General features: G+C 34.1%; 3 protein-coding genes across 6 annotated transcripts in view; 1 reads left to right on the forward strand and 2 right to left on the reverse strand.

Moving 5' to 3' along the window:
- Positions 1 to 690: 690 nt before the first annotated feature.
- On the reverse strand, positions 691 to 6378 carry LOC145738816 (uncharacterized). Of its 2 annotated transcripts, none has more exons than XM_081993891.1 (4): positions 6183 to 6378; positions 4221 to 4283; positions 2147 to 2418; positions 691 to 2031 (listed from the first exon to the last, which is right to left on the reverse strand). In XM_081993891.1, the coding sequence occupies exons 3-4, from the start codon at positions 2408 to 2410 to the stop codon at positions 775 to 777; spliced, it is 1521 nt and encodes a 506-aa protein (XP_081850017.1). In that variant the 5' UTR covers positions 2411 to 2418; positions 4221 to 4283; positions 6183 to 6378; the 3' UTR covers positions 691 to 774. The 2 variants fall into 2 exon arrangements, with proteins under 2 accessions (XP_081850017.1, XP_081850016.1); XM_081993890.1 differs by having other exon boundaries at positions 6101 to 6377.
- A 587-nt stretch (positions 6379 to 6965) lies between these two features.
- On the forward strand, positions 6966 to 18101 carry Rpn1 (regulatory particle non-ATPase 1). Its single transcript, XM_081994127.1, has 9 exons — positions 6966 to 7120; positions 7190 to 7298; positions 7358 to 7414; positions 7479 to 7765; positions 9991 to 10215; positions 10275 to 10433; positions 10485 to 12055; positions 12114 to 12232; positions 17808 to 18101. Exons 2-9 carry the CDS (start codon positions 7221 to 7223, stop codon positions 17988 to 17990), a joined length of 2679 nt encoding a protein of 892 aa, XP_081850253.1. The 5' UTR covers positions 6966 to 7120; positions 7190 to 7220; the 3' UTR covers positions 17991 to 18101.
- Positions 18102 to 18157: 56 nt separating this feature from the next.
- nAChRalpha6 (nicotinic acetylcholine receptor alpha6) overlaps positions 18158 to 21312 on the reverse strand; it is an 86297-nt gene continuing 83142 nt past the window's right edge. For all 3 annotated transcript variants that reach the window (XM_081994131.1, XM_081994129.1, XM_081994130.1), the window contains one exon: positions 18158 to 20423. In XM_081994131.1, coding sequence (XP_081850257.1) covers positions 19935 to 20423 — 489 coding nt within the window. In that variant the 3' untranslated portion in view covers positions 18158 to 19934. The remainder of the gene's footprint in view (positions 20424 to 21312) is intronic.

Here is a 21312-nt window from a genome sequence, read left to right on the forward strand (position 1 = left end):
TTCGAAATATCTTGAAAACAAAATATAATAGAATATTTTTCAAAAAAGATTTGAATTACCCATATAATTCTTTAAAACTTTTCTAATTTAAACATTGTTGTTACTTCAATAATAACTGAGATCCCAATGGTGAGCATCAAATTTGGGACCGACTGTATAAATTTTTATGAAATATCCATTTGATGTAGAATAAGAATAATAATAATGGTATAAAATAATAATAAAAAACTAATAGTTTGAATTAAAATAAACACATATATTTGTACTTAAACTGATTTGATTGTTATAGAGATCTAGGGATTAAAATAGTATGATTGTAGACAACTGTTCTTAAATGCCTTTCCTTTATTGTTTGTAGATAAGGTTCCTGGACCCATTTTACTCTCAGCCAGTAGTTGTGTTGTCTTTGTAACACACTCAGCACCGTACAGGCCCATATTAAGGAGGCAAAGCTCAGAAACCACATAATACAACCAATTCATTTGTATACCGAAGCTCCAAGAGGCCTAGAGTTAGACAAATCCTAGGCAGAAAGAAAACCCCGAGCAACTTGTCCCATAAAGGGAGCAGAAGCCATATTCCCCTAGTTAGATAAGGTATTCAGGAAAAAAGGAGGGAAAAACCCCTCAGTTTTAAAACTTCATTAACCTAGAATAGTTTTACGCAGACAAATAAATCATGCAAAGCAAAAAAACAATAATGAAACTTTATTTTCTTTTAATAAATAATAAACATAGAATACAATAAACATAGAAAAACAATAAAACTATGAAACTACATTCTGCTAAGGTACGACGTATGTTGACCGTTGGCCATCGTCGTAACAATGTTACCTTGTTCGTTTATAACGTAGCCGGTATTAGTCAACTGATAAGAAAACGTGTTCGTATTATGATTAGTTGCATTCTGTGGTGTAACTATATTGGCACCTGATATGATTTGAGGCACGGGAGTAACCAGAAATGCTTGAGATTGCTGATGTTGGTTTAAGGAATTGTCACTTGAAGCCACCACTAAAGGAATAACTTGCTGGACTTCGTTGTTAATGATACACTTCTGTACTTGAGTCACGTTCTGTTCTTTCTGTCTTGGTTGTTGAGGAGGTAATTGAACTTGTACTTGTTGAGGAGAGTTTGACACTAAGAGGTGTTGTTGCTGCTGTTGTAACTGATTGCTTCCTCTTGGTTCCAATTTGCTAAATTTAACGTGAGGAAATTGTTCTTTCATGAAATGCCGAAAAGTCGAATATCCCATAAGTTTTACTCCGGGTTCTAGAATTTGTCCGTATTCTTTGTAGGCGTCGTGCAGATTTTTCCGAGTAACATCCCAAGGAAGTTGGATGGCTTGTTTAGTGTTCAGAATGTCCCTCTCACCAGTATGTTGTTCTAAGTACTGCTTTAAGAACTCTCGAGCGTGGCAGTAAATATCTAAAGAAAATGTGTTATGAGGTTTTTTGCCGTGATTTCCATGTACCCTGGGAGCAACTCCATGAGTCATAACATGTTTTCTAATTCTTTTCAGTTGGTAATGTGTGCAATTCTCAAGATAAAGAAAAGCATCTAAACACACTCTCCTACCTTGGTATACGTACTGGGCTCTTAGACGTCGCCTTTCTCTGTGTCTTACTGTAATATCTGGATTTGCAAGACAGGCCATTGTAACTCCCATTAAATACATATCATGTTCTCCTTTAGTCAGTTCTGCAATGTTATGCCGGTGTTTAAACACGGTTTCCGGATTGAGTCCTCGAAAACAGCTCTCGTCTTGACACTCGCACCCGCCTTTAAAACGTTCCTTAACTTGAGCCGGATTTTCTTCTAATTTTGTAGGCTCATTAGCGGAGGTAAACCCTTTCTTCTTTGGTTTTTTTATGGGCGGCTTTCGTCGTGTTGTTGACTTCTGACAAGGAACTTTGATTTTTTGAGGTTTAGTTTCTTCTTCATCCACTTCACCTGGAATTTGTTGGTTGCCGTAAATTGCCGCCATGCTGGAGTCTAACGGATCCACTATTGCATGGCCTTCCCATATAACCTGGAAACAAATTTATGTATTTGTGATATTTTAGTCAGTTTCTCAGACATTTAAATGTACATAAATTGAATTACATAAGTTACTTTTTGTGGTCTTCTTTAAACAACTTACTTACCACTTGTTGGTCATCCAAAGTGTTTGAAAAATTAGCGGAGCCGTCAAGAGTCGGAAAAAAAGAATGAGGTATAGGAACTGATGCGTACTGAATAGAGGATGGTGCGTCTTCGCTGGAACCATTGTCTTGACTGGAGTGGAAGTTATGAGAACTTCCTCTATGGTTTTCACCGCCATCGGATAATGGTTCTTGTTTTTCGATTCTGTCAACTGATAGCAAACTGTGGAGAACTTCATTGGCTTCTTTATCTGCTACTTCCGCCATTTGGGTGCCTTTAAAATTTAATTTTCTATAACAATTTTGCATTATTATAGGAAGGAATGGAAGGGAGTTTTGAGCAGAAGATCTTTAATTAGAATACTGTCTATAACGTCTTGCATGAACAAAGAATAACATGTCCAGATTTTTTTTATTGACACAAATCCCCCAAACTTTTCACAACTCTGATAGAATATGTATTTAAAAAGATTGAATTAGACAATAAGGGCATAAACGTGAATGGAGAAAAACTAAACCACCTACGCTTTGCCGACGATATCGTGCTGATCTTGGACCAGTGGTCTCAGAACTATCCGCAGCTTCCCGAAAAGTAGGCTTAAAAATCAACATTGACCAATTTATGACGAACTTAACGAAGGAAAAGAAACTCAATACGTAACATCTTACAAATATCTGGGACACGAGATCCAAATGGGAACACATCAGACCTGCGAACTAAACAGAAGGATCGGACTGACCTGGGCTGCCTTCGGCAGGCTGTGACATGTACTCAAATCGGATATACCGATAGGTCTCAAACGAAAGGCCAATGCGTCCTCCCGGTATTGACATATCGCTTGGAAACACACTAACACAAACAACTATCAATAAAATAAGAATAACTCAACGGGCCATGGAGAGGTCCATGTTGGGAGTGTCACTGCGAGATAAAATCCGAAATGAAGAACTGTGTAGAAGAACAAAGGTTACGAATGCGATCGAAAGAGTCACACACTTAAAATGGAACTGGGCTGGCCACGTCGCAAGACAATGATGTCAGACAATAGATGGACGAAGAGAATAATAGAATGGCGATCCAGAGATGAAGCACACAGAAAGAGGGGACGACCGTCGACTCGTTGGACGGACGATTTGAAGAGGATATCTTTAATGCTCAAGATCGAGCAAAATGGTTTATGTTAAGAGAGGCTTATGTCCAGCAGTGGACGAGACAAGCTGCAATATGATGATGATGTTTAAGATGTACTTTCACCTAACAATTAAGTATGAATTAGAAACTTTAATGCTTCTATTGAAAAGAAGTAGTCCATATTCACACAGTGGAGTAGTGAGTGTAAATGAAAGCAAACTCAAAGTTGATCTCCACAAAGTATTTATTAAGTTGTTATGTGCCTGACATGTTTCGAGTGTATTTAGACACTCATCTTCAGAGTCTGCTGGCTGTCATTCTACAAGGGGGGACAGCTAAACCCAGGTGTATAAAAGGTGGTTGGTTTTTTATTCTACACAGGGGAAAAAAAATTTGATGAAAAAACCCAGTTCCGGTTTCAAAGATGGCAGATTGCTTGGTTTTTAAAAAAAAAACTTAACCTGTGTAGAATAAAAAACCAACCACCTTTTATACACCTGGGTTCAGCTGTCCCCCCTTGTAGAATGACAGCCAGCAGACTGTGACTCTATTTAAGCCTCTGAAGATGGGTGTCTAAATACACTCAAAACATGTCAGGTACATAACAACTTAATAAAAACTTTGTGGAGATCGACTTTGAGTTTGCTTTCACTTACTTAATACTTTTGATTTCATGAAACCATGAAAATGATTTCCAACAAAAGTATCTGTGTCTCTAACCCCCATTTGCACCGTCATACTTTAAGCCAAGCTTAAGTTAAATGTGGTTCAGACTGTGTAGATTACAGTTATATAAAGTCACAGTCTGGGCCACGCTTAATTTAAGCTGGGCTTGAAGTTCAATGGTGCAAATGGCAGTGTCTTTAACCATTAATAGAATAGATGGGGGAAAAAATTATCACCTAACTAAACCCTCCAACTCTAATTTCAATAAATGATACATACCTGCATATTTATTTTTCTTCAGTCTGCATTAATGTTGTTCCACTCAGGGTTAGTGTTTAAATCCTGAAATGTACAATTAACATTTGTCAAATTAGTTATAATAATTACTACTCACAAACACGTCAAGCTAACTATGTCAAGCTAAACTAATATGGGGTGTGTAATACATAATGATATTCTTCAATCTAGAGCAATTCTGCAGGTTCACTAAATATGGTTAAATATATTCACTGCACCTGCATACAGTAATCAACATTGGGATTTAAATAAAATGCTAATTATCCAAATGTAGTGTTTATTACTGTTTATAATCAAAATTAAGAAGATTAGACCCTACCTCAAAATATGTCAATGCAAGATATTGTGTTTATTACTCCTGCTGTTATTTTCCATCTTTGATCTTCTATAAATTCTATGAAGACAGTTATTGGGTCACCTAAATGTCAGAATGTATAAAAACTAAGTCCTATTTTAGCTTAAACAAGAATATCTAACAAAATACAAAAATGAAACTATTATTTAGTAACCCAAGAATCCTAGTTAAGTGCCTAGAGATTCTGTAATTTGCAGTCTTTTTGTTTAATTTTGATTTTTATCTCAGTTAAAGTACTTTTGAACTAATTAAGTTGACTGTTCAACAACCTGTTATATTAATAATTATTTCACAAGCATGCTGATGTTTTTTGTGTTATAAATTGATTTGATATTTTTTTCCAGTTGTTATGTCTGTTCTTGAAGCCTCTGCTCATTCAATGTGAGGAAATTAAAACAAAAACACAACTTTGTGAGATATTTTCAATGTTTCAAAGCCTTTTTGTCCATAAACCTACAATTATTGATAAAAGGTCAAAGTCACAGAACAAAGAACTTGAAATATACTCCTAGTTCACAGAAGATGAACTATTAAAGGTAACAATAAAGAAAGAAAAACACAATGCAAAATACTAACCAAAATGAATTGAATTCTACCGACTCATAGTGAACCCCCTTGTAAATCAACTTTTTCTTTAAAATTAGGATGTTTTACTGATAAAGAGAAGGGGTTTGCTTAACATTTGGCAATGAATGTGTTCATTTTTAAGTTATTCTAATTTCTTTAGAAAAGTAGAGTATTTTATGATTTATGTAATTTGGACAACTGCTTTATAGTGAGCAACTCCAATTTTTTTCATAAACAAATTAACCTGAAGAACATTTTTGCAAAATCTGAAAAAAAAAATATATTTGTACTCTGAATCCAACCCAGTAAACATATTAGTTCTGAATTCAATCATTTTTATGATGTTCCTTGGGTTTATACCTATATAACACCACAACAGAACATTTATCTAAAAAATCTGATTTTATGGTAAAACTGCCAACTTTAATTAAAAAAATAAATTGTTTAACAAATTAAAATATCCTGGTATTTGTCATTAATTTTACTATTTGTTAACTGTACTAATAATAAAACTTATTTCACTGTGATGCTTGTTTAAATAGGACATTTCCTTATGCCTTGAACAAATAATGTTTAAGTACATCTAAACATTGGAGCAACCTTATTCCTTATCATCTCCACATTGACTTTAACTAAAAATAAGTAGTGTAGGTACATAACTTGATACAAAACTTGAGTAATAACATTTAAATACATATTCTGTATTTGATTCCCAATATACTATCAGTTTAAATTCAATGGAAATTGTAAGGTCAATAATAGATGACATGTAAAATATAATAGGTTATACACAGTGTACCTACACAAATATAATAATTAGAAAAAAACAAATTGTAGGTGTTTGATTTAATAGAGATTCATCCTCCAAACAGTCCAAATGCTTTGTTTATAAACAAAATATTCCTCCTCATGTGATTTATCAAGCGAAAAACGTCCTTACCGAGCACAGCTAAGGTCCATAATCGCAAGCGGCCATTGAAAACTGAACCCTATTGAACTAAATGTACCCACAATTTTCTTACTTCGATGCTCCTTTTCCTTAAGAAAACAGCTTCAATGCCGGCAATGGTGCTTCGGCGGTAGTAATTCTGGCAATTATTAACCTGTTTTACGGCACTTTATGTCAAATATAATTACTAAATGTTAATTAAAAAATAATATTAACACATATCCTTGGAAGCCATTAAGGATTGCGCGGAAAATCCTGCGTATTGGATATTGGATGTTGGACCTACTCTTTGAGAATGTCATGCGTCAAATATTTGACAGACCACAGAACAACTTTCTTGTTTTGTTTTAATTTAGTTTTAAATGTTTTTGTTTTTATTTTGGATCATTGTTTCATTTTGTAGGATTTTAAAGCGTGAAACAAATATAGCGCGCATGAATTTAAACCAGTAAAGAACATTGATAGTAGCCGAAACTCCTGGAGGACAAACAAGCTTGTTAGCATTTTAGAAATTTAGAATTTGTTTTGATTAATTGTTTTTGTTACTTACCCGCTTCCAATATTCTAGTCATATTTTTCAAATATGTGATATTGAAATTATATACTAATATTATTTGTAGAAAGTTAAGAATTGTATTCTTAGTACAGAAAGCATATGAAGTTAATACATGTGAACTGACAGTTGCTTCTCCGGCTAATCGTCGGTGTCGGTTGTGGTGTCGGTGAAGTTGTGTGTGTGTCTATATTTTTCAGTTTTACAATTTTGAATATCATCTAAAAGCTGCCTGTCAATTTTGTTATGCTTTTGATTTATCTGGATTTTTCAAATTTTATTTAATTTAAATGTCTGATTCTTTTCTTAGTGTCGATTGTCAAAATTGAATACTTTTCTCCTGTCAGTTCTGTCGAATATAAATGTCAATTGTCAATCCGTTCATCAAATTCTAATTCATGATATTCATCACAACAATTTATTCTTCTATTGTGTAAATTCATGTTTCTTCGAGCTTGGTAAATAAAAACTAAAAAAAAATCAGCAACGGTATTTGAATTACAACAAGCTTTCTTATTAATTTACAGGTGAAACGGATTTGTGAGAGAAAATACGAAAATGTCGCAGTCAAACGTAGAAACCCCGGCCAAAGTGGAAGTTAAAAAAGATGCAGCCACAGAGGACAAAAATGAGTTGGTAAGCCCTTTTTACCCCTATTTTCATGCTTTTTGAGTATTATGTTCCATATTTTTTAGTCTGAAGAGGATAAACAACTTCAGGAAGAATTAAACCTTTGTGTTGAAAGACTGACAGTAAGTTAACCTAAAAAAAAAAATTGTTTAGTCATTATCACTGTACCCCCTTTTTCTTTGAAAGGAAAATGATGAAAACCTCTACTTAGCTGCCTTGAATGTACTTGGTACTAAAATTCGGGCCTCAACAACTTCAATGACTTCTGTCCCAAAGCCTTTAAAGTTTATGAGGGTGCACTATGACACTATGAAACAAGTTTTTGAAAAGATTAAAAACCCAAACATCAAATCTGTTTGTGCTGATATAGTTTCAGTATTAGCCATGACTATGGGAGAAGGTAGAGACTGCTTGAAGTATCGACTTCTTTCTGATTTGGATAAAATTGGAGAGTGGGGCCATGAGTATGTCCGGTAAGTAAAAGTAGTACTAAATAATAAAAGATTAATTTTGATATGAATTAAATGTGCTGTGAAATCTTTCATTGTTATGTGAATTCTTGGTACATAACATTAGTAGTAAAATTGATGACTCAATGGTGGGCACCTAAGATTCTTTTTACAATTATGCCCTTTTATTAAGTAGCATTATTACAAATTAAGGTGTAAGTATTAATTCCCATATATTGCTACTGAATGTTAATTTAATTTCACCTTTTAGAGTTACCTTCTTATGTTTTTCAATAATTTTTCTATTATTGTACTTAATAACTTAATTAATATCTAGTATTATTGTGCACATCTACATATTTCAACACCAAGTGAAATGTATATTTGGTCATGAGAAATGTTGAGATCTGTAAAACAGTTGAAATAATTTTTTTTTTCAAAACATAACAGTGTAAACAATTCATTAATAAACTTGAGATAACAGTATAGGAATAAGAGGCTGTGGAACTCATTGGACAAAGTAAATAGTATTTGAGCACTTTGATCTTCCAATGCATTTTTAGTTTACTTTGTTTTATTTTATAATACGTATTTTAAGTGGCAAATTAAATTGTATTGTGTGAGGTTTGGTTTATTGGTAGTCAATCCCAATCCACTGAGGGGTTTTGCCATATTATGGCTCATTACAGTGGCAAATACTAATAAAAAAAAATTACTAAATTAAATTATGTTATATTAATAAGAACTCATTTGGACAAGACAATAGCATTTTGACAGACACTAGTAACTGATAGTAATATTTGGGACTTACTAGTGTACTATATGATGTTTTCATCAATGCTAAGATTACATTTTATTTTATATCTATGACTTTTGACACCCAATCTGCTGCAACAGCCAGGAATAATAATGTCTTTGTCCTATGGCTGTTCTCATGTAGTTCATACATATTAATGATCATAATTAGGTATACCATGAGAAAATTAATTTATTGTTTGTTTCCTTGTACCTTTTTGTTAAAATTCAAATAAAATTGAGATGACATCACAAATGTCAAATGGTTTGCACCAACCATTGATATTCTAAAGATATGGATGTTTTTTTTTTGTTTTGAATTGACTCCACCACATTGCAGTAAAGATAATCAAAGAAAGATAGGTTTGCTTTATGCAAACCATAAAAATTGTCATCTTTAGACGCCTATCGCATTTTCAAAATGATGATAGAGATATTTTGCAATGTGTTTCTAGGCATATGATATTTTTAAAGTATTTTTTAGGAGGTACAAAGTTTTTTTAAGCTTTCGAATTTAAATAATATTGTTGGAAGGATAAAAACCCATTAGAAGTCTCTGTCGTTATTAAATTATATTTAGAGACATCTGGCAATTTTACAAAATTCTTCAAAAGTGATTTTAAACATATCTGGGATTTTTAAAACCTAACATACATGACTTAGGAACTGTATGAGAGGCAAATAATAAGAATTCTTCGTTTTTTAAAATTGTCAACTAAAAACCAATTAAAAACAACAACTAAACAGAGCAACTTTGACCGTAAATAGGTATCTCAGAAACCGTACCATTTTTGAACAGCATTCAGTAGGTCTTGACAAGCTAGTTTGATGACAAAATAATATACAGGTTGTCTCACTTGAAAGCCTCTGACTTTTGGCACTTTGAATGCAGTGATGTCACTTTTCTAAACAATTTCTTCAGGGAGCAAAAGCAAATTTTAACATCAAATATGTAGAAAATGATAAAATTTTCTTATAGAACTTTTTGGGACACTGTGTAGGACCTCCTTAAACAAGACATGCGCTTTAAACGCTTTTTATATTGTGCAATGTTAAATAATGCCCAAAATGCAAAATTAGTCACATTATTAAAACTTTTTATGCTATTGGCCTTTCAAGATAAGAGATACTCCCTCTGGTGATCAGTTATGAAAACAGTTTCTGGCATTCTAGCTGTAATTTCTCCCTTTGTTTATGTTGATTTTGGCATAGTTTGGTTAGGAATTTGGCACAGGTTTCATAAATATGAAATGACAGTGTCATATTATTTATAATGTTACGTTAGGAACGGGTTGCCCGATTTTAGTTCAAATGGCGCTGCTATCTTAACTTGAAACGCCAATTGAATTGATTGAGAGAAATTTTCACTAATTTACTTTGGGTATGGAAACATTACTAAAAGCACTTGCAACTCTTGAAAGCTGAACCAGACGCAATTACTTGTCACATTTTAGGCATTTGTCTGGAGAAATAGCAGGAGAATGGTCAGACAAAGACATTGATGATAAGGACCTGGAAGACAAGTTAATCCAATTAACTAATCAAATTGTGCCCTACAACATGGCTCATAATGCTGAGGCTGAGGCTTGTGATTTACTTATGGAAATTGAAAGGCTAGACCTTTTGGAAAAATATGTAGATACCAACATTTATCCAAGAGTGTGCTTGTATCTTGTCAGGTACAATTCTTTTTGTTTCATACTATGTCACCAGTTGAAAATACTTAATTTCACAACAGTTGCGTTCCGTATGTAGCTGACCCAGAAAACACAACCTTACTGCAAACTGCCTTATTGCTTTTCCGGAAATTCAATGAATATCCCCAGGCACTACGTTTGGCAATGCAGTTAAATGATCATGCATTGATTGAAGAAATTTTCCTGTCCTGCAAGGATACGTAGGTATTTTAGTTTGATTAAGTTTCAAATTAGTAGTGTTGTAATTTCAGGACTTTGCAAAAACAATTAGCTTTTATGCTGGGAAGGCAACAAATCTACATTGAAATCCCCGAGACTACGCCGGAGTATGAAGACCTCTCTGAAATAATGGCTAATTGCCACCTGAATAATCACTTTTTAAATTTAGCCAGAGAATTAGATATCATGGAACCCAAGTCGCCTGAAGACGTTTATAAATCACATCTGGAGAACACCAGACCCTCATTTGGTGGTAGTCAAGTTGATTCAGCCAAACAAAATCTAGCTGCCAGTTTTGTTAATGGATTTGTCAATGCTGCCTTTGGCCAAGACAAACTTTTAATGGAAGATGGAAATAAATGGCTGTATCAAAATAAAGATCATGGAATGCTTAGTGCCACTGCTTCCCTTGGTTTAGTTCTACTCTGGGATGTAGATGGTGGTTTAACTCCCATTGATAAGTACTTATATTCATCAGAAGACTACATCAAATCAGGAGCTCTTCTGGCCTGTGGTATTGTAAATTGCGGCGTTAGAAACGAGTGTGATCCAGCTTTGGCTTTGCTAAGTGACTATGTTTTGCATAATGCTCCAATCATGAGAGTGGGGGCTATCCTAGGTTTGGGCTTAGCTTATGTGGGTTCAAACAGGGAGGCCGTCCTCAGTTTGCTTTTCCCTGTATTTTCGGATCCCAACTCAAATATGGAAGTTATTGGAATGGCGGCTTTGGCTTGTGGAATGATTTCAGTAGGGTCTGGTAACTCACAAGTCACTACAACTATTATGCAAACTTTAATGGAGAAATCTGAAGAAGATTTGAAAAAAGATACTTACGCTAGATTTTTGCCTTTGGGGCTTGGACTGTGTCATTTAGGCAAACAAGAGAGCATAGAGACTATTATTGCTGCTCTACAAGTTATTCCTGAACCATTCAGGTCAATGGCAACAACTATGGTAGACATTTGTGCTTATGCAGGAACTGGAAATGTATTGAAAGTCCAGCATTTGTTGCACATCTGTTCTGAACACTATGAAGGGTCAGAGAGTTCAGATAAAGACCGTAAAGACAAAGATAAAGATAAGAAGGAAAAATCAGAAGAAAAAGATAAAGACCTCTCAGCAAGACAGGCAATTGCTGTTATTGGTATTGCGTTAATCAGTATGGGAGAAGACATTGGCAGTGAAATGGCTTTCAGGACTTTCGGACATTTACTAAGGTACTGCGAGCCGGTTATCAGACGGGCCGTACCTTTGGCTTTAGGACTTATCTCTGTATCTAACCCTAAATTGAGTATATTGGACACACTCAGCAAGTTTTCACACGATAGTGACGCAGAAGTAGCGCATAATGCTATTTTCGCGATGGGGTTAGTCGGCGCTGGTACAAACAACGCCAGATTAGCTGCCATGTTACGGCAACTTGCGCAGTACCACGCCAAAGACCCTAACAACTTATTTATGGTGCGCATTGCCCAAGGTTTAACACATTTGGGCAAAGGAACTCTAACACTTAGTCCTTATCATAGTGACAGACAACTCATGAATCCTGTAGCTGTAGCTGGACTGTTGTCCACCATTGTAGGATTTTTGGATGTTAAAACTAGTAAGTTTGATAAATAATAAAAGAGATAATAAAATTTGAAATGGTATGCTTGTTATAGTTATTCTTGGAAAGTCTCATTACTTGTTGTACACTCTGGCTGCTGCTATGCAACCTAGAATGCTGGTTACATTTGATGAAGATCTCAACCCACTTCCTGTAGCCGTCCGAGTTGGATTGGTAAGTTTTTTTGCATTTTCTTAGTCAAATATGGTCACATAGACTTGGAATTGTCAATATTCTGGAATGAATTGCAGCTAATTGAATAAACATTTCTACAAATTTCAAAAACTGACTGATAGATGTAGTTAATGTGTAAAGTAAGTTTGCATTTAGGGTTTTAGAAAAAAAGTTATTATCCATAAAAAATAGGTAAATTTCGATTAAGTTGGCGTAATCATTTGAAGATGTTGAAATAGTAATATCTAACTATGCTTTTAATCATTGACAAGAGTTATCCTTCGTCTATGCATCTAAAAAAAGTTGGTGTAAATATATTCATTAATAGATCCGTGATTCCTTCCAGATAATTCCCTTGCAAAACGTTCTTAAAACCTATATTGTCCTATATGCCCTTTTTTCTTTAACTTCGCATGGTCTTTGTCGGTCGAAGCACCGCTGGAGCGATATGCGAAGCCAGTTTTGATTCATAGTAGAAATTATTTTAGATACAGCCACAGTCTGCTGAATAAACAGCCTTAAATCAAAATTCTTGACTTAATCTAGTTTATTTATAATTCAAGAGGTATGTTAGATTACTTGACTACTTTGACCAGTTATGGAAAAGTCAAAGTTTTCAGTATGTCTTCTTCTTCTTCTTCTTTAGCCTATGTCCATCCACTCCTGAATGTAGGCCTCTTCCAATGATTTCCATGTCCGTCTATCCAGGGCAGTTTGAAACCAGTTTCTTCCTGCTATCTTCTGGATGTCATCCCGCCATCGCTTCGGGGGTCTCCCTGCATTTCTTTTTGTGGCTCTTGGGCGCCACTGCATTATTTTATTAGTCCATCTAGATGGATCCTGCCTTGCAACATGACCCGCCCATCGCCACTTTAGTTCGGCTGCTCTTCTCATAACATCGGTTACCCTTGTTCTTTTTCGGATCTCTTCGTTTCTTATTCGATCTCTGAGGCTGATTCCCAGCATGGCGCGCTCCATGGCTCTTTGAGTTGTTCTGAGCCTCTCTGCACTTCTCTCTGTAAGTGTCATAGTCTCCAGTCCGTATGTTGTGACGGGTAAAATGCAGGCCTCATAGACTTTCCGCTTAAGGTTGATTGGGATACTTTGGGATTTTAGAATGTAGCCTAGCCTACCGAATGCCGCCCAGCTCAGTCTTGTTCTCCGGGATATTTCGTTTGTTTGGTTTTGTTTTCCCAGTCTGATAGCGTGGCCCAGGTATATGTATTCCTCAACGTGTTCTAGAGTGCAGCCTTCTATGGTTATTGCCGTCTCTTCGCTGGTCATTATTTTGGTTTTGTTTAAATTCATCTTGAGCCCGATTTGTTTTGATGTTTCCTGCAGTTCTTCCAACATATCTTTCAGCTGATTGATGTCGTTACTGATGACAACAATATCGTCAGCAAAACGTAGATGATTCAGTCGGGTTCCATCTACATTGATACCTTTGTTTTCCCAGGCCAAGTTTTTAAAGGCGCTTTCCAATGCCAATGTGAATAGTTTAGGGGATATGGTATCCCCTTGGCGGACTCCTTTTTCTATTTTAATCTTATCCGTTGATGTATCTTCGTCAATGGCTACTTGCAATGTAGCGTTTTCGTAGATGTGTTTTATAAGATTGGAGTATCTTGTGTCTATTCTTGCCTCGTTCATTGCGTTCAGAACCGCCCAGGTCTCAACCGAGTCAAAGGCCTTTTCGTAGTCGACGAACGCCAGATGTAGGGGTACGTTGTACTCGGTGCATTTCTCTATTAGAGTGCGGACGGTTTGTAGGTGATCATTTGTACCGTATTCTTTTCTGAATCCTGCTTGCTCGACTGGCTGGTAAAAATCGGGCATCAGTATGTAACAGAAAAAAACTCAGAAACTTATTAGTAGATTGTAATTAAAAGAATAAATTCTCAGTCTATGATTTGTTGTCCTTGCGTGCGGGTATTGCCGTATTGAAAACTTATAAATACGTCAATAGAGTACGATCCATTTGGAAGAATGTGTGAATTTTTCTCATACCCAAGAAATCAAGTCCCACCACTATATAAGAGACATTCAATCACTAAGCATTCTGTTACAGTGGGCCTATCCCACATATCATACATTTTGGTTTTAATGACTGGAATCGAAAGAATAGGGTTAAAAAACTAATTTTTCATATCAAATCAAAATCATGGTCGTAAATGTTTAGAAGATCTAAATTAAATTTAGAAGATCTGCTTTAGCGCGCGTGTGACATACGTAATTCTGGGCAATTTTATTGGCTGTTTTACGCCATCTGTTTCACTTCTTGTCGGTGATTGGTTACATAACATAAGATTAACGTAGTTTTTATCATCATTTTTTTTCTATTTAGACTTAATTTTTTTGAAAACCAAAAAATACGGGTATAATATTTTCAATTTGTATTTGTAAATATGAAATAAAACAAAAATTGTGGGACAGCCCCGTTATCAAAGTTTGACAACAAACAAACAAACAGCATTGTTATCAGTGATATCCTTACAACTTCTGACCAAATATGCTAATATTAATGACGCTGAGCAGCTGGATTATAGGAAAGCTTAAGATCGTTTAAACCAAAGTTTGTTATTAGCATCTTTAAATACCAAAGGGCTATAAATCTCATGAGTAGTTATTTAATAGGGAGACTACAATATGCTCATTGTGTAAATTATCAGTCTACCTCAAAAATTATTAGTTCAGATTTCTTTTAGGAATCAATACTTAGTCCATTGTACTTCGCAATTTACACTTTAATCTGTCCCAGTCATTTTTATAAATATGGCACGCAATTATACTAGTCTTTTTATGAATCAGACGAATCTTTAATCTGACAAAATAACAGCTCATGATATTCGGCCTTAGAATGACCAGAAGAGTTGCTATCTACATAAATAACAAGCCTAACTTATACGCTCAATATTACCCATACAGCCTGTAGGGCTTATCATAGACTCAAATTTGCATTTAGATAACCACATGGTTATTCTATCCCATCTTAAGTTTGTAATTACAGTTTACTGATCTTGCTTGACGAACAGACAAACACGGCAATTACTACAAAGTTCCTGCGTAAGATTCATTGTTTGCTGAAAAATCCTCCATATGAACAAGGCTAAAAATGTTCAAGGTTACCTATGAACAAAAAGTGTTTCTTACACTTTGCGACTTTATGTTTAAAGCTACAAACTTTCGGCATTCCAACATATCACATAAAAAGTTTATTACCTAGGTTTTGCATACACAACAGAAATGTAAGACATAATAAAATATTTCCTATTCTAAAGCATCGTAAAGTTTTTGAGGGGTCTCTTTCGTATGCAACAGCAAAATGTAGAAATATTATACCTCCGCACATGAGAATCGGGGATTTTTAACGTACCATAAACAAGTAGTGCTATTTTAGTAAATAAAATTAATATTAGCAAATATCAAAATTTTAATTTGTGCAATACAGGAATTTTCATACACCATTACACGTCATTTAAAAAATATCGTTAAAGATAAAGATACATAAAAAATGATTAGATGATGATGATGTTGGATGATTTTCAAATGGAACACCCTGTTTCTAATCTCATTTTTGAATTCCTCGCAGGAAGGCTAGTAATTAATGTTGATACTTGATACCCTATACCTATCTTGCACCGTTTTTTAGATATTTCATAAAAATGGTGAATTTGTCAGCAAAATGGTAGTCTAAACATTAATTAAATTCTCAAGTTCTGAAAGGTATGTGACCTTTTGTTCTCAGTTAAACAATACCACATGGTTGATGAGTTCAAAGACTGAAAATGAAAAAACCTACAGGCTGGTCAATATTTTCCTTTAAGTCGGATAGATAGAAAAACTGCCAGAAGTTTGTTTTTTTAAATGCAACCACCAATGTATTATGGTTTGTAATAAAAGAACATTAAATTTGGAACAATTCTATGTATACTCTTCCTATACCTAACTTCAACGGTTTCTGACTTAGTACTCCATACTAATCTGGACACCTGCTTGTGCTAAGTTTGAACCAGTGTTGAATTTGACAAATATCTGTCACAACATGTTGTAGTTATGGAATCGACAACTAGTCATTATGACCAAGCAAGTGTCCATATTCAGATTAGTATGGATTACGATTGAATGCGTCCCAATGAATAAAAAAATATAGCAGGGAGCAATAGCAATCAAAGAGGGGGACAAAAATCGTTCAGTATGGCGGCCGTAAACTGTCAGAAAATCAGTGACGATAATCAATCTGCTGTTGACCACTATTCACAAATCCACTCGTCAATAATAATTCAACTAATTTCAGTTTGCAAAAATTAACCTTTAACGGACCGAAAAGCAAAACAAACAAAAACAACAAATCTTTGCGGTTTTTAGCTAACTTCACATACCACCAAATATAAACAAAACTGTTTTACGACTAACTTTGGAAGTTTCATTCAATTGCGCAGTAGGCGAATATGGGGGACAAAGATGGCGACTTCCGTCTCGGTCGCTTAATGCACAAACAGGGGTTACTACCTTCTAATACTTGTTCTTTTTTGCTCGAAGATGCGCCCTTTAAGGAAAAACTGTTAATAACTCAGAAACAGTTGAAGTTAGGTATAGGAAATGTATACATGGATTTGTTCTAAATTTAATGTGCTTTTATTATTACAAACCATAGAGCACCGATGGATTTATTTAAAAAAACGGACTTTTTGCAGTTTTTTTATCTGTCCGACTAAAAGGGAAATATTGACCACTCTGTAGGTTTTTTCATTTTCTGTCTCTGGGCTTTTCAACCATGTAGTATTGTCTGAGGACAAAAGGTCACGTCAGCAAACCTTTCAGGACTTGAGAATTTAATTAAAGTTTAGACCACCGTTTTGCCATAATAATTCACCATTTTTATAAAATACTTAAGAGACAGTGCAAGATAGGGAAGTATTAACATTATTTACTAGCCTTCTTGCGAGGAATTCAAAAATGAGATTAAAAACAGGGTCTTCCATTTGAAAATCAAAAGTTGGTGTTCTTTCCGACTGATCTGACCACATCGTTAAGTCCAAAATATTTTGGAAAGAGAGTTTGGACCCAACCTAGGCTACACTTCAAATTTCAGTGAAAAATATTGAGTTGTTCTCTAGATACTTCTAATGTACCATCACCCTGTATATGAATAGGTAATTAACATTATTTACTCATAAGTTTTTGTCAAACTAACCTAAAATTCAAACAAACAAGTGTTGCACATCATTTAAATCAGAATGAAAAGTGTTTTCAGAATTTGTTTAAAAAATCTGGGTCTTCCAAAAACCAAACCCTCATATTTTAAATCTAATAACGTTGCCCTGAAAGGCTTGATAATTTGTAACGACAAAGTATCAATTATTTTGATCTTGTGAAATAAGCTCAGAACAAAATAAAAACTTGTTTCCAAAATTCCGAATAATAAGTAATCCGAATTCTGAATTGCACAACTTTGCCATAATTTAATTTTGTATCTCTTACCGTTTTCGAAATCAATACCCCAGAATTTGTGACATTCTGTCTAGTGTCTAAGTAGAAACGTTTAATAGTCTACTAAAACATTTTCATGTTTCAGGCCGTGGACGTAGTAGGTCAAGCAGGAAAACCAAAAACCATTACTGGTTTCCAAACTCATACTACTCCCGTGTTGCTGGCACATGGAGAACGAGCAGAATTGGCAACGGAAGAATATATTTCTCTCACCCCTATTATGGAAGGTTTCGTGATATTGAGGAAAAACCCAGATTTCAACCCATAATGTTTCTTTTTATTACATATAATTTTTTTTGTGGTTGAGAACTCGTCTCGTATAGCGATTCTCAATGTATCATGTAGAATACAATAAAAATTTGGCTTTTTTTGATAACTATACATATTTATTCATTTCAGGTTCTGGGAGTTGTGCATTAAATAAAACATCCAGAATAGAATATACATATAAACTATTTATATTCAAAGTTTCCTTTTACAAGACATACCTAACTGCGGATCTCGAAAATGTATTAATTACCTTCCTGTCATTCGGTTTGTCGTAATTTTCTTGGCCATCAAATTAGGGTTCTAAAGGTGAGTAAATCTTAAGAGGAAACGTGCACAAATTGGTTTCCGTTGAAATAATCACTCGAAACAATTCGGGAGTTACAATTACAGTTACACCAACTAAAGCACTTTTAAAATGTACTTATTACATTTTTAACAAAATGCTGATACACTGAACATTATTATCTAGCGCAAATTACGTTTCCCATACATTTATTATAGAATACATCAAATAGGTATAGGTACTCTCTTAATTTTAACGGAGTACATTGCTTTTTTAAATCAAATATATAGCTTGTGGAAAATATTGCCTAGCAACCAGGACCAAGAATTTTAAAAATATTAAAATTCTTCTAACACCTTGGCCAATTTTATATAAAAACGGCTGACATTACTTTAAAAATCACGTCACCAGTTAACTACAACTATATAGTTTATCTATAAAATCCTTAGACTTCTAAATCCTTACTTGTGAATTTCATCACAATAGAATTTATGCACAGTATTTATACATAGTGGACACATTTGATATTACCGTAGACTCGCGAAAATATGTCACAGAAATAGTTTGATCAATCTCTCTACTGGTTTTGTTTCTTCCTTACATTTCAAGCGACTAAACGAAAGCATTACATACTCCACGTTGATCTAAAAGGTATAAAATATATACATACCTAGTATATTAATGTTAAAATGTATATTTTTGATGCACACAATATGATATGGTCATCAAAAGCTATAAAAATGTTAAACTTACACATAGACTTTTATAAAAAAAATTATTAAATTATTATTAATTATTTACGTAGTTGGTTCCAACCTTTTTAGTTTCAAGAGATTGATGAGCTATTATGTCCACATTTTTCCTGAGCCATTGTTTCAGTGAGCGAGGAAAATACAGTCACGTATGATGACCATGACGTACCCTAAAATATGGTCAAATACATATACGAGTTATTCCTCATATTTTTATTTCTATCTACGCCGTTTACACATTAATATTATGGTAAAAATTGTTCTTTAGGCTGTAAAATTGTATAAAATATGCTCGTTGTTGTGTGCATTGAAATGATGTAGGGCGTGTTTGTTTTACATTCACCTTAAGAACAACTTAAACCCAGCTGGAAACATATATTACGTACTATAATATAGTTTGCTTGTTTAAATAATAATTGTTTTTAATTGCATGTTATGAATTATTTTCAATAGCCATTTGTCTTTCTGTCAGTTTCAGCAGGATGTCTTTTTTGCTACATAATTAATCGCTAAAACTAGCTGAAATATGGGAAATAACTTTGTAAAATTATAAAATAATGACTCGTGACTAATTCCAAAAATTAATTGATCAGGTATATACAAATAAATATATTTTATTGTCAATACTACAATATAATCTAACCAAATAGGTATGTGGCATTTTGCGTGAAGTTTTTCTATTATTACGGAGTTAGACTCTGTCTCTCAATTTGAACTGCAAGGTAAATAAATTAGCTTTTTAGATATTCCAACTAATTTACCGTGGTCTGACTCATGAGTATATTCCCCGTAATAGTGTAACTCGTGAATATTCCACGCAGTTAAATGCCATAAAATAGACAGGTCCTGCGCTAGCTATCACAGAAATTTAATCTTCACCTGGCGACTGAAAATAATTCACTCTTTACTATTGAACTATTATATGAGGAGCAGATAATAAAACTGCAACAGTGGCAATTATTGTGAACAATGTGAATATTATTAAACAAAACCGATCTACCACCATAGCCGCAAATTTCCAGTCACTTATTACTTCAGCTTCTTCATCAGCTTTTTTCATTCGATTTGTTATAAATTGTAGTTCTTTCAGTATCAATTGTAAATCGCGCTGTCCCGAAGATCCACACATTGTGGTCTCTTCTATAGTTGTAGCGTTTCTTCCAAATCCTGGACCCAAATTTGTGGACATCGTGGAACTATTCCCTGAAGCTCCAGACACATTTCTAATATCATCGTCAATGTCTAGCACATTTGCTAGTAGACTCTTTGATGATCGTTCTTTCAACTCTAACTCTTTGATGCGACTATTCATCATAATTGTTTTTCTGGTGATTTTTTTGCCTGGACGACTCATTCCAAGTATCCAAGGTAACCACTGTAGGAACACTGTTTTTATCTGCAAATGAAAAAAGGATGTTAATAAATCCCCTGAAAAGCGTATTTTGTGCATAGTACTCGGAAAAGGGATTTGCAGGAAAATCCTATTACCTGACTATAGATAAAAAAGATAACGTTAGGATGGTCCATTAGTTGTAATAACTTTTCGTGGCGCATGTGGGACGTTAGTTAATAAGTTCCGCGTGATAAAAAATGGTTCGGTGTTTAAAAGTTTTTAGAAATGCACTACCTACGCAAAACAAGTTTGTCAACTATTTAATACACACAGTGCTATTTTACCGGCTGGTTTTTGCAAATATTTAGATATAACGTTATTTTTATATTAAACTTGTTTTGAGAATCTAATTGGAGAACGAACTTTTATGGTCACAATTCCAGAATGTGTCAACTAATTTTAATAGGATAGGATAGAAAAAGTTGTAGTATCGCATTAGGTTTGTCTCTAGAGGACCTTTTAATACGTCATATGCTGACGTTTTTATGACTATGTATATATTGAACTTTATATTACCAAAAATAATTAGTATCAGTTTGTTGTATAGGTTATTTCATTATTTTAGATTATTGTTTATGTACTGGAAATCAGGATATTGCTACCCCATTATTCAAATGTTTTAAAGACACAAAGGTTTTAAAAAAAAATATATTAATATTAGCGAAAGTCCACAAAATAAGTATAGCTTCATAGAAATACGTGATGTATTCAAAATTATATTAATATAGTAGGTATATGAATAATATCATATTATTCAAGATCACTCTATATATAAAATAGAATCAGAGATACATTTTAAAAGTAGTCTTTAGCTTATACAGAGAGGATTGTAGAAAAATAATATTGTATACCTACCTACTTAATATTTTGTAAAAAGATACCCCAACATTCA

The sequence above is a fragment of the Ips typographus genome, linkage group LG16 (genome assembly GCF_016097725.1).
Source record: "Ips typographus isolate SLU linkage group LG16, UJ_Ityp_2.0, whole genome shotgun sequence".
Lineage (NCBI taxonomy): Eukaryota > Metazoa > Arthropoda > Insecta > Coleoptera > Curculionidae > Ips > Ips typographus.